The sequence below is a fragment of the Parus major genome, chromosome 15 (genome assembly GCF_001522545.3).
Source record: "Parus major isolate Abel chromosome 15, Parus_major1.1, whole genome shotgun sequence".
NCBI lineage: Eukaryota > Metazoa > Chordata > Aves > Passeriformes > Paridae > Parus > Parus major.
Window position 1 is genome coordinate 12,215,256 of NC_031784.1, and position 13,361 is coordinate 12,228,616.

Consider the following 13,361-nt stretch of genomic DNA (forward strand, 5'->3'; position numbering starts at 1 on the left):
GAAAGCTGCTGACTCCAGCAGGAGACTGGGAGAGGGAAATCTGCCTCACAAACACTTGAGAGGATCAGTGGATGGAGGTACAGTGGAAATCCTACGGTTTGGGGATTCTCAAGATGTGTTTTTGTGGCCTGCGAGTGGCACCTCGTGCTGACAGCGACAGAGCTGCTGATCTGTTGGATGTCTGGAGTTGGTCTTCTGTGATCCCTGGGGGTTCCTCCCAGCTCAGGATATTCCATGATTCCATGACCCAGCTGTAGCCACTGGAGACTTACTCTCTTTCTCAGTGTTAATTTTTCAGTCTGCTCCCTAGAAATCCCCAGCTGTGCATTTTAAGGGATTAAACCTGCTTTGCATCTGTTTATTCTGCAGTTGATGTCTCTAAATTGAGCCTAAATCTAAAATAATTCCTAGAAATGAAATCTTAATCTTTCTAACACAGTGATGGAGATTAATAATCACGGTTGGGGTTTCACTTTAAAGACTTTAAATTTGTTCGGGGAAATCTTGGAGGCACGAAGCGAGTGTCTTCCTTTTGTTACTTCCATCTTGGAGGTTTGAGCTGTACTTAATTAATTGATAACATCTGGAGGAAGGGTAGACATTTGCATAGCTCTTGAATCCCTGTGCTAAAGCAGCCCCAGCTGCCTCACCTTCCTGAGAACCTTGGACAGCCTTGTGGAAGCCTCTTCCCTGGCAGGGTGGGCAGGCCCTGGCACAGGGTGCCCAGATAAGCTGTGGCTGCTCCTGGATCCCTGGCAGTGCCCAAGGCCAGGCTGGATGGGACTTGGAACTACCTGGAATGGCAAGATAGACTAAGTTCCCTTCTAACCCAAACCATTCCATGAGTTATTCAATAATGAAAACCCCATGGTATTTTTGAGTCCACACCCAAAGCACTGTTTATCCCACACCTCTGGTGGGATGGCAGAGCTGTGGTGCAGCTGGTGTCAGGTTGCTCTCACCCTCTCCCATGTGTAGTTTTTTCCCTCTCAGAACCAAGTTCCCTGGCTGATGGAAGAATCCCTCCGTCTTTCCTTTGGCCTCGTGGGTGTCTTTGCCAATTTCTTCCTCATGCAGTGCTCAGCCCCATTAGTGTCTCTTCATCTCAGAGGCATGGCCACTTTCTGAAGGGTGTGTTTTTCACTTGCTGTTGTGTTTGTGGTCTTGGACTTGAATCCTGCAGGGATGGTCACTCCATCAAGGTGCAGCTCATTGCCCAGCTGCTTCCCAACCTTAATCCTTTGGCATCTTAAAAATGAACGGGAAAAGCTTCACAGCCAGCCTGGAGAAACAGCTTAAGTGTTCAAGCAGCGAGAAGAGGCAGGTTTGTGCTGATGTATTTGCTCGTCTAAACATGCATCCTGTTATTGCTTCAGTGCTTAAGCTGTTCCTCACTGTCCAGAGGATAATCCTGGTTGGAAGAGAGCTTTATTTTAGCCCAGTGCCCCACTCGGTGCAGAGCCAGTTGGATGTAAAGCCCTTGTAAGTAGAAGAGTCCTGATTTCGGCCACATGCAGCTGAGTGCTGTCCCTTTGTCACCAGACACAGGGACTTGTGTAGCTGAGCTGCAAAGCTCATCCCCTGGAACAGGAACAACCGAGGATTTGGTGGTGGAAATCTGGGTGGAAATGAGTTTTTGAGGAAGAGCTGGTGCGGTAAATCCGAGCTGAGTTTTGAGCTGTGTCCAGTCACTGCACCAAAATAAAAAGGCAGGAGGAGGAAATCAGTGAGCAGAATGCCCTTGGCTTCCTTCTGCATTGCAGGATACTTGGAAGGGGGGTTATAAAGATCCATACATTCCCAGTTTCAGGCAGCAGCTCGTGGTGCTGGTAGGGGCAGTGACCTTTTGATGCTGCAAAGTTTCTGTGAGCATGCACAAATTTAACAGGAAAAGACCAGTCTGTGTGCAGGAACAGTGATTTTAAAAAGCTGAGATAAATAATCCCCCCTCAGCTACAACATGATCCCAAATAAATTCTTGGGATACCAGCTGTCAAGTCAGTGTTTGGTTCCTCCATGTGCCCTTGTGTCCTGATCTTTTGACAGCACTCAGGAGGTTGTGCTGCTCACTTTGAATCTGAGACACAGCAGGTAATGGCTGTTTCCTCACTCATATCTTGGAGGGGTTTGTGCCCCAAAACCTCAGAATTTCTGATTCACACCAGTGACATTTTGGAGTTAATGTTTTAGAGATGTCTTGCTTGGTGCAGTTCATTCTCCTGGGCATGGGTTGGACTCGATGATCTTAAAGGTCTCTTCCAACCTAGTAATTCTGTGTGATTCTGTGTGTGTGTGCTTGTGACTTATGGACATGGATCCTCTTTGGCATTAGTGCCTCACACTGCACCTGAAAAGTTCCCTGGATCCCCTGTTCCCATCACAGCCTCTTCCAAGCCAGCTGGAAACTTCTGTTACTTCTCTCCAAAGACTGTTCAAAACTGCTGTCAATCCCCAGACTCTGTTAATTAATCCAGAGGTGTGTTGATGCAGAGGGGAAGGAGGGAGGGCATTTGGGACAGTAAATCTTTCTCTTTTGGTGTGTGGACTCCAGTTTTGATGCTCTTTAATACCTCTTTTTTTTTTTTTTTTTTTTTCCCTTTGTACAGTGTCTTTCAAGTAGATGGTTTTTGAAATTAAAGGTACTTGAACAGGGAAGCAGCCCTGGGAACAATCTCCTTGAAGCTGGGAGGCAACACTGGTAGGGAATCCCACAGCCCTGGAAATGGGAAGAGAGGCATTTACCCTGGCATCACCCTGAGGTGAGCTGCTGGCTTTCCCTCTCCTGCCTGGCTGAGCTGTCCGTGCTCAGAGCTCAGCAGGGTGTAAGGGCCCATCAGAGCAGGTCAGGCCAGGCTGAAACACCCCGTGTGTATCAGCAATCAGCTCCTGCACGGAGGGAGGGCTTGAGGCTGTTCCTTCCCAGGACAGGGAGCAGTGTTCTGCAGATGTGTAAATGTAGCACAGAGACAGCTCTGGCTGATGTTACAGCTCTGTGTGTTCTCAGCAGAGCTCCCTGCAGGATCCAAATCCTCCTTTCGTCCTCTTGGAGCTTCTTACTCTGCACTGAGCTGCTGCTTGATCCTGTAACTCTTCATCTGTGTGAGCCCAACTTACCGGGTGAGGTGAGACTTTGGCACATGGAATCATGGCATGGTTTGGGTTGAAAGACACCTTAAAACTCATCCAGTTCCATCTTCTACCATGAGCAGGGACACATTCTGCTATCTCAGGCTACTCCAACCCCCCTCCAACGTGGCCTTGGACACTTCCAGGGATCCAGGGGCAGCCACAGCTTCAATCAGTGCTTACAGGGAATAATTCCTTCCCAGTATCCCATCTCTCCCTGCCCTCTGGCACTGGGAGCCATTCCCTGTGTCCTGTCCCTCCATCCCTTGTCCCCAGTCCCTCTTCAGCTCTCCTGGAGCCCCTTTAGGCCCTGGAAGAGGCTCTGAGGTGTCCCTGGAGCCTTCTCCTCTCCAGGTGAGCACCCCCAGCTCTCCCAGCCTGGCTCCAGCCCTTGGAGCAGCTCCATGGCCTCCTCTGGACTGGCTCCAGCAGCTCCAGGTCCCTCCTGTGCAGGGCCCCAGGGCTGGGGCAGCTCTGCAGGTGAGGTCTCACCTGAGCACGGCAAAGGGCACATTGTCACCAGGTGCTGTCCCCTGCCTCTCCCCTGGCTCTGTCTGGTCACAGCCGCCTGTCCTCGGCATTCCTGCTCCGTCTCTGTCTCGGGCAGACACCACGGAACGTGCTTGGCTGCACCATCTGCATCCTCATGCCTGGGCGCGTTTTTGGCCTCCTCGGTGGTTAACAGAAATAGGTTTTAATTAAAAGCTCGTTATCGAGTTGTCGTGTAGCATTAGTAAATAAAAATAACTTTTACAGCCCTGCCTTGTGACTCAGTAAGTGGCAATTGAAAATATTTGACATCACTTTATTTAAAACAAAATTGACGAATATTACATTTTTGATTCCCTGTTTGCTCCAAATAGGTTTTAAATCTAAATAAATGGTTGTCTGTGGTACTGTGGTTATCACTGAGGTCCAGAAGGAGAAATAAGCGTGGTCTGCAGTCTCAAAATCATCTCCATTTCAGTTGTAAACTGTTGCGGGTGGGTGGTTTGTGCATCTCCTGTGGGACAGGGGTTTGGAATAGCTGCAGTCTACATCCATTTCCTCATTCCCAGGTGGTTCATGGAGCAATGCTCTGCTCAGGCCCAGCTCTCTCCTTTCTTCCCTCTCCATCCCTGTTTCAGTGGTGTCGTGTTCTCTCGTTAAAATTTGATTCTAAACAGGAATAACTTCACTCTGAGCACTTTTTCCGGGCTTGGTCCCCTTTTCACAGCAGTCCTTTGGCTGTTGTGTCACAGCAGGAGCTCTTGCCTCTCTTTCCATCCTTAGCACAGAGCTAACACCTAATAAAATTATCTGCAAAGCAAAAAGCCATTTTCTGTTTTATTTATGGATAAATTGGTGCAGTAAAATACTCTGTAAATGTGAGTAATTTCCGCAAGGTCGTGCGTTAACCTTGTCCCATGGGTGGGGTGTGCAGGGCCCGCTGCTGTGGGTTTCTCTGGGAAGCAGCTGAGCCTTGGTGTCCTCTGCTCACTCGTGCCCTTATTGCCCACCTTGATCCCAGGAAGAGCTGAAGCTCCAGGGGTTTGTGTTTGTGATGAGAAGGTGACATCTTTTGTATCCCCTGAGCAGAGCCAGGTTCTGTCCCCTGGAGCCTGGGCACTTCCCTGTTGTCCCAGGAGAGCCTCTGGTGTGAGGAACCTAAATATTAAATTAAACCCATCCCTCTTGCCTCCCCTGTGCCACACTTGACATTGTTGAAAGAAAAGCATCAGCCTGACAATGTTTTGGGAATGTCTTTGCTGTGTAGACCCCTTGCTCAACCCTCCCAATGCAGGATTGTTGCACCCCCTTGTCCCTTGCTGCCTATTTCTTAGAGTCCTGGAATGTCCTGGGTTGGAAGGGTCCCACAAAGATCATTGAGTCCCATTCCTGTTCCTGCCCAGACCCCCCAACAACCCACCCTGGGCACCCCTGGAGCTCTGGCAGCCTCGGGGCCGTGCCCATTCCCTGGGGAGCCTGGGCAGTGCCAGCACCTCTGGGGGAAGAACCTTGCCCTGATCTGCACCTAAACCTCCCAAAACATCTCCATTCCCTGGCTTGCCCTCCCTCCTTGTCACCCGCTGATGAGGGGACCAGACAGCCCTTCTGCTCATTTTTAGAGCTGCTTTATCGCGTCGGAAGCTGAGGAGCAGTTGTGAAACTTGACAGAGAGGTTGTGCTCCGAAATAAATCGCGCAGTTGCCTGTGAGTTGGAAATGACTCCCGGTGCAGGTTAATAAATAATGCAAACCCTGTTAATAGATGCCAAATGCGCCGTCTCCGCCAGAGAAAAAGATGATGCCAATAATCTAGACTGGAAATACGCTGTTCTAGCCACTGGCTGCAGAGTTCTAAGTGTTTAGTGCTGTTAATTTAAAATGCTTTGCTGATAGATTGTAACCGCTCTGTACTTAGTAAAGAACACAAACAGCTCTGTGGAGTAACTGCCTGTTTATAAAGCACCTCATTCCCGTGTCTCTTCGGTGACTCCTGAATCCCTGCAGCCGCCCGTGCTGTGATCCTGCTAATGGGAAAGGAGCTGCAAATGTCAGAGGTGATGCCTGCAGCACAGGCAGGATGCTGGAGTGACGCATCCCACTCTGTCCTCACGGTCACATTGAGGTTATCATGATGTAGCTTTTTGCTGGGAGATGGAGCTTTGTTACAGCATCGTGCCAGCCATCCCAGCATATGGCTGAGAAGGGTTTTTTCTGCTCTGTGCTCCTTAGTTTTGTTTTCAGGAGCTCAGAAGGGCTTGTAAAATCATCTTTGTGCTTCAGGTGTCACTTGAGTGCTGTGCAGGGAATGGAGTGACGGACACAGGGTGGATGGGAACGGCCAGCCTGTCCTGGCTGTCCCCCAGGCTCTCTGGACAGCAGCTCTGTCCATCCCCTCATGCCCTGGAGGGGCTTTGTTTTTTAGTAGTTTACAACCACAGACTGTGGCAGTTAATGATACAAAGCCTGTAAAGTATGAGTGAGGAGGGTTGAGGTCCTGGATGTCTGTAAAGCACTTGGAGTTCAGCTGTCAGAAGATGCCACTTGAATGCAGATTGTTATTTTAAGTACCGAGGTGTGGAGGGAAATCATGTCTGTTGGAATAAAGGTGGCTGCTGATCATTGATATATTTAATGAAGGTAATTCAGCGCAGTTGGGGAGGATCTGTGCTCTGTTATAGCTGGAGTCTTGAGCATTGTGCAGGAATGTTAAATGTGTATTCCTGCCACCACAGAAATTCGTGGTGACAAAGTGCTGGTGTAAAATGCACTTAAAATACAGTCCCTTAAAGGGGGGCTTGTAAAAAAAGGAGAGTTTTTAATGCAGGCAGATAATGATAGGGGGAAAGGGGAATGGTTTTAAACTAAAAGGGGAGAGTTTAGGTTAGGTGTCAGGAAGAAATCCAGCTGGGAGACCCTGGCACAGGGTGCCCAGAGAAGCTGTGGCTGCCCCTGGATCCCGGGAAGTTTCCAAGGCCAGGCTGGATAGGGCTTGGAGCAACCTGGGATAGTGGAAGGTGTCCCTGCCCATGGATGAGCTTTAAGGTCCCTTCCCACCCAGACTATTCCAAATTCCCATCACCAAGTTAAAAATGCTGGTCTGAAAACTGCACAAAGCTCCTGTTTTGATTCTCAGTGCTGCTCTTCAAAACAAGCTCGTGGTTTGTGTTTTGAGAGCAAACCTTTGGGTCCTGTCAGCTCTTAAGCACAGTTTGGGTACCTGAGGTTTGATGAGGAGTCACAGCCGGTGGAAATTCCAGGTTTAACACACTGATCCCATGGGATGTGGAGTGATGTCCTGGCTCTGCCATCAGCAGCAGGCAGGAGCCCGTCCTGGGAAGGTTTGGTGCAGGCACTGCTGTGCTGAGACTGAAATACGGCCTTAGAGAAGGCAAAAACAGCCCATAATGCTTTATACAAAGCAGTTTAATGAAGAAATAGCCTTTTGCTGGCAGCCTGCTTTTATGTGCCTGCAAAAATGGTACCAAATAGCTCTTTTAACGGGCCTCACTCTGTTTTGTCTGAGCCCACGAATTAACCTCCCACTTAAAATCATAGTCAGAAAAAGATCTGCAGTCTGAGCCATCCTGTGCCGAGCTGGAGCCCATCCCGGGGGCTGGAGGATAGTGAAATGTGTGAAATTAGGGGGGTTATAATTACAGTACTGCCAAACTTGCTGCTCCTGGCGTTTTGACCCTGAGGTGTTGACAGCGCCCGATCCGAATCGCGGCGAGCGGTCCGGGGGTGGTGTTTTTTGGGAGGGTGGCGTCGGCTTTGTCCTATTCCGGGACTGTCAGCGTGTGTGTCTGTGCTCTCTGGGAAGGGGGAGAGCAGTGACAGAGTCAGCTCTGAAAGGCAGAGCTTGGCTGAGCTGGGCCTGGCTGTGCCCACAAGGCGGCAGTGGGTGACAGCAGGAGCGGCCCCGGCGTTAATATTGATGTGTCCAGGTGGCACCAGGATTGAGTTGTAGTGACAAGAGAGTGCTCAAGATCTGTTTGCCCAAGGGCTTTGGAGTAATGGCCATATGTCTCGGTCCAGCAATTGTTTTCAGTGTGCAGATGGAGGACCAAAGTGGCTTTGGCATATTAGATTCGTGTGGTTTATGTCCCTCTTCACCTCTCTGCATCCAAACACCTCCTGATTTTATGATCAAACTTCAGTAGCATCATGGATGCAGCTTCAGGATTGCTTGAAGGACACGGTCCTTGAGCAACCAATTTTCTCTGCTCCTTGGCTGCTTTTGTCACCACCATTTTCAGCAGAAAATGCAGTTTGACTCTATCAAAATGTGCTCCCAGAGAAACGCTGACTTCAGTGGTAATGGTGGGGATTTTGGGGCTCTCTTTCCCTTCTATCCGTGCAGGGTCGGTGGCTCTGGATGCACGTGCTCCGTGCAGGGGTTGTGTCACTGCTGATTTTGTGGCTCCTCTCTCTGAATCCCTGAGCCTGTAGGGAGACACATTAAAGCCACCAAGGGGCAGTTCAAAGGGATTTTTATTCCCTGCTGGCAACAATAAAAACCTAAACACTGCAGGAGCCTAAACCTGAGCTCAGCAAGAGCCTAAATGAGCCCTTAGTTTCCCAGGGTGAGAAACAGGGGCTTTACAGTGTCACTTTTTGGAATAGGGGGGGAAATCACATCTCAGTTTCCTACTGAGGGAGGAGCTGGTGATCTGCAGATGAGATCAGATGGAAGGAGATAATGTCTGCCTTGTTAGGGTGTTTTCACATCAGTACCAAATGCATTTGCAGGGGGTTAAAGTTGACCTTGTGAGATGAAAACAGTGCATTTGGTTGAACAGAGAGTAGTTCTGAAATCCATCTTTATAACTCTGCCTCCTGTTTGCTCTCTGGCAGGTGAAGTGGAAAGGGAAGGACCTGTTTGATCTGGTGTGCAGGACACTGGGACTGCGGGAAACCTGGTTCTTCGGGCTGCAGTACACCATCAAGGACACGGTGGCCTGGCTGAAAATGGACAAGAAGGTTGGAACCAAAGTTCACAAAATCCCAGAACGGTTTGGGTTGGAAGGGACCCTGAAGCTCATCTCATTCTAAGCCCTTGCCATGGACAGAGATATTTCCCTTGAGAGGTTGTGTGGGGTGACAAAGGAGAACGTCCTCCTCTTTTTTTGAATGCCTGAGGTTGTGTGGTGGGTGAACTGGGATAGATGTACTTAAATCTCCGTGGCTTCTCAGGCTGTCAGACTGGGAAAAGCTGGTAGTGATGCGCCATCCCAGCATCTGTGCACACTGAATCTCCTGGAGACATTTTGGGACAGAGCCATGCTAGGGTGCTGCACTTCGGGATTACTGCAAAGCAAATGGAACCTAAAACTCTCTCTTTTGTGCCCCTGAACAAAAAATCATCAGCAGAAAAGTGGAGCTGCCTCTTGTTTTGTTGTTGAGAAATACAGAGAGCTTGGGAGTGGGAAAACCAGAGTGAAAAGGAGATGGGGGATAAGGGAGGAAATGCTTCCCAAGTCTTTGAGGGGTGGGTTTTGGAGATGTCAGATGTTCACATCCAGAGGATGTGACACTACAGCCAGGTGGTCATGGACACTGAGGGAGGTCTGGGTGTCTCACCTCTCATGCTGAGGTTTTAAACCAACATTTAACTGGGCAGTACCAGAGAAAGGTGGTGAGAAACACCACTGAAATAAACTCAGTGCAGGGAAACAAGGAGAAAGTCGAATGGTGGCGCAGCAGGATCCAAGATCATTCCACAAGAATCAGGAGAAGCAACGAGCACGTGGCAGATCAGGATCAACCTTCACTGTCTCATTTCTCATGCTGTTTGTTTCTGCCTTTTTTTGTTCCCTTGCATCATTAGGAGTGTCAGAAATGTTTGTTTTCTTTTTTTAACTACGGTGTCTGAACTATTTAGGTCTGTTCTAGATGTCTAAAAGTGTCTGACAGAAGATGTGCTGATCTGAACAGAAGGGAGCTGGGTCTTGTCTTGAAGAAACCAAATGGCTTTTGTATCCCACAGGTCCTGGATCACGATGTCCCCACAGAGGAGCCCAAAACCTTTCACTTCCTGGCCAAATTTTATCCTGAGAATGCAGAGGAGGAGTTGGTCCAGGAAATCACCCAGCACTTGTTCTTCCTGCAGGTAGGAGTTAATATACTGCTATCCAGTCTGAGGAAGAGGGGGCCAGGATGAGCAGAAGGTCCCAGGCTCAGAGAGTTGGTCAGCAGAGTGTGCTCCACATCCTTTTGTTCACACCTGTCCAAAGGGACTTGTCTTCAGCAACAAAAACTTCCTAAAATAGGTGAAGGATGTTTTTTTGTGGAGGAAACAGTCTGCCCAGACTGGCAGACCTCTGAAGTGGCAGCCAAGAATGATGAGGTGATCCATAATATCCATGGGTGGTGGCTCAGAGACATGGACCTGTCAGCCAAGGGCTCGTGTCCCTCTGCAGGGTGTGGGATGAGCTGTGCTGAGGGGTGGCAGCTGCCTTTGGACGTGATGGCATCCACGTGTGGAGCAGGGGAGTTTCATCCTGGAGAGCAGAGTGCAGCCAGCCTGTTCCCAGGCTGTACAGCAGAGTTCCCTTCCTCACTTCTCACTGAACAGCCTCCAGGTGACTGGAGCAGAACATCCCAGCAGCTCAGATCTCTGATGGAGAAACAGAGAAGGGGAAACCTCACAGTCTCATCTGCCCCAGGAATTCCTGCCCTTCACTTAAGCATTTGGAACACATCTTGGTTGGATTTTTTTTTAATTTCAATTACTCTACAAAACTTTGTGTCCTGAGAAATTAGTTCAGCCGATGATGTGGCAATGCTGCATGGCTGCTAACAAGGAGCTGCTATCACAGGAGCTCTCTTTCAGAGGCATGATCAATTTTCTGCCACAAAATCCATTTTCTGACACATTTTTCCTGGGAAGAGTAGTGTCAAGCATACTTACAGGGAATAGAACCCTCCTAGTCAGACCCTCAGTTATTCACAGGGGTATTTCAGCTGCTCTGTGGCCGTTAATTTGAAGATAAATCACAAAAATTTTTAAAAAGTCGCTTATTTTTATGTTTCTTACACCAAAGTCAAGACAACCTGGATCTGGGATTACCTCTGTAGCCTGTAGCGTGTCCTGCCCTTTCCAAGTGAGCTCAGCAGCCTCTTGATGCTCCTCACTCTTCCAAAGTCCATCTTTTTTCTCTAGAGCCAAAAGTGTTCTAAATGCAAAGTATTCCTGTTAATTTCTGAGCTCTGTCTCGTGCACTGGTGTCTCTGTAGGGTTATTTCTGAATGCCTCATTTGCCAGGAGCTTTATCCACGGTGAGGAGAAACGTTGTTGGCATCTTTGAGAAGGAAAATCGGGGAGGAAAAGCCATTCAAGCTGCATTTTCTAAATGCAGACCATGACTTTGCTGCTGGGATTTGTGTGTGGAGAGGAGCCTGGGCTCCTGAATGCATTTGGGAAACAGGAGCACATCTAAGCTTGTAAACTCTCCTGTTTTTTATCTTGATGCAGCAGAATATCTGCTGTGATTATGTTGTACCCAACTTTGAGGACTCAAAGCACGATAAAAATTCAAATTGATGTTCCTGCATCTCTGACAATCCATTTAAGCCTCCCAGGAAATCGTAGGCTTTTTGAATTTTTTTTTCCCCCTATCTTTAATCAGGAAAATTAAGTGTGCCAACCCAAAAAATATAGAACATGACAGGTTTAATTTTTTAATGCACAGAAGGCAGGGAAGTAAAGCTGTGGCTTTGGGGAGCTGCACGTTGGCTCTCCTGGGAGCACACGCGGGGCTCTGCCTGCTGCTAAAAGCTCTGCCATGGAGGTGACCCACAGCTCTCCGTGCTGGGATCCAAGGAATTGGCCTCCAGCACAGGTGAGCACTGACTCACAATGAGGCCTGAATGTCCCAGAGCAAAGCTTGCAGTGCTCAAGAGACTCAGCTGCAAGCTGCTCTTTTATTTGGCAGCGTGGCTGGATGTCCTATCAATCCGTAGCTTGTGCCTTAAGAGGTTTTATCGCTGTGTTTACATGCAAGGTTTTCCCCCCCCCCACTCTTGCCTTTAGCAACAGGATAGAGCTGCTGTCATTTTCCACATATAAATTTAGCTCTTCTCACCAACGTGTCTGGGAAAGGTGGTCTGTGAAAGCCTGAGCCCTTCCGAGCCGCCAGAGATTTCCTGGTTATGGACTGTGATTAGTGTTAGGAAAATTGTTAACTCTGTGTGGTTGACAGCTCAAGTTAAAACAAACTGCAGCCATCTGCTGTGACAGTCATGCTCTGCTGTGCTCCACTAAATGTGTGTTATCTGTCCTTTGCTGCTCTGTGTGCAGGTGAAGAAGCAGATTTTGGATGAGAAGATCTTCTGTCCTCCTGAAGCCTCTGTCCTGCTGGCCTCCTACGCTGTCCAAGCCAAGGTAGGCACCAAGGGGTGCTCCAAGGGCCTGCTGGGGTAGTGTTGATCCAGGTGCTTTGTGGTGGAGCCACTTCCTGGAGAAAGGGAAGACAAGGGAAAGCTGTGAAAGCTTGGGAAGTGAGGGGGCTACACCAGCACTGCTGCCTTCTCCACATGGCTGGTTCCTGGCTGCCTCCAGACATTGGATGGGTTTTTGCTTTCTCTTTCCAGGATTCTGTAGCAAATGCTCAGCTCATGAGCTGCAGAGCCAGCTTGAGTGTGGCTTACTGCTGGAGCAGGTGAATTCCCTGAGCTTGAGGTTTTTTGGATCTCCTCCCTGCTTTTGCCAGTGTAGCCAGAGGCAAGCCAGCCGTGGGATTCCCAGCTCCACTGCTCCTCCAGAATACTTACCTTGATAATGACTTTATTTCAGTGCTAGAGCTGCCACATCCATATTATTCCACTGTGAAAGGGCTTTTCCTGGCTTCTTCCTTAATCTTGGGTTTGACCTTGGGTGTTTGGCCTCACCAGACATAGGGAAAAGTCAGTGTTCATTGAGTTCCCCTTGTTGCTCTGCTGTATTCTGCTCTGGGCCCAGAGTGGGTATGTATTGCTGAGGATTTATTCCAGAGGACCCTCTTTTCCAGTTTGGGGTGTGCAGCCTTGGACAACTTGCCTAGGGCAGAGACTCCTGGGATGGAGGGAGCAGCCCAGGGTTCAGTGGCAGGGACATTCTTGCAGTCGGGACATAATTTCTCATAATTTTGTGTTCACAACATGAGCTGCTGCTGCTGCTGCTCAATTAACAGCTCCCGGAGCTCAGCTGCAATTTGTGTGTGCAAAGATCCTGTTTTGGGAGGGAGAGGAGCAACTGCAGTCTGAGCACAGCCCAGCGACGTTGTCTCTGCAGCTCCTGTTGGTTCTGGTTCTGGGTGGGTTTTGGGTGGCTTTGGCTCACAGGACTGCAGGCAGGTGCCTATGCCCTGAGTCTGGCAAGTCCAGCTTGCTCCAGTCCTTGAGGAACGTGGCTGTGGAGAGGTTTAGGAGGAGCAGCTCTGTGGGACCAGCTCTGCTGGCAGTGCAGTAGAAGGGGTTTGGCCCTGTTGCCAGAAGAGAGGTCCAGGCCCAGTCCTGGTTCAGACTTGATCCGGGTTGTTTTTTCCCTATTGCCATGTAATTTTCCTCATTTCCTTCATTTCCCTTCAGTCCACACTCTGAGTAGAGCCCTGGGTGCCATGTTCTTTGATGGTACTTGAATTTACTAGAAATTGGTGCTTTCTTCTCATAATCAGAGTATTGATGAAACCATGTTTTGTTCAAGAGACTCATCAGCTGGGCAGAGAAAAGTTGCTTTTAGAAACGTTTCCATTTGTGTGAAACATTCAT

General features: G+C 49.1%; 1 protein-coding gene across 7 annotated transcripts in view; it reads left to right on the forward strand.

The window, feature by feature from the left end:
- Positions 1 to 13,361, forward strand: part of NF2 (neurofibromin 2) — a 46,143-nt gene that overhangs the window by 2,819 nt on the left and 29,963 nt on the right. For 3 of the 7 annotated variants that reach the window (XM_015644174.3, XM_015644175.2, XM_015644177.1), the window contains exons 2-4: positions 8,469 to 8,594; positions 9,601 to 9,723; positions 11,914 to 11,997. In XM_015644174.3, coding sequence (XP_015499660.1) covers positions 8,469 to 8,594; positions 9,601 to 9,723; positions 11,914 to 11,997 — 333 coding nt within the window. Of the gene's footprint in view, positions 1 to 2,806; positions 3,123 to 8,468; positions 8,595 to 9,600; positions 9,724 to 11,913; positions 11,998 to 13,361 lie in introns of those variants that run through there. The other 4 variants (XM_033518136.1, XM_033518134.1, XM_033518137.1 and 1 more) reach the window with 4 other exon arrangements.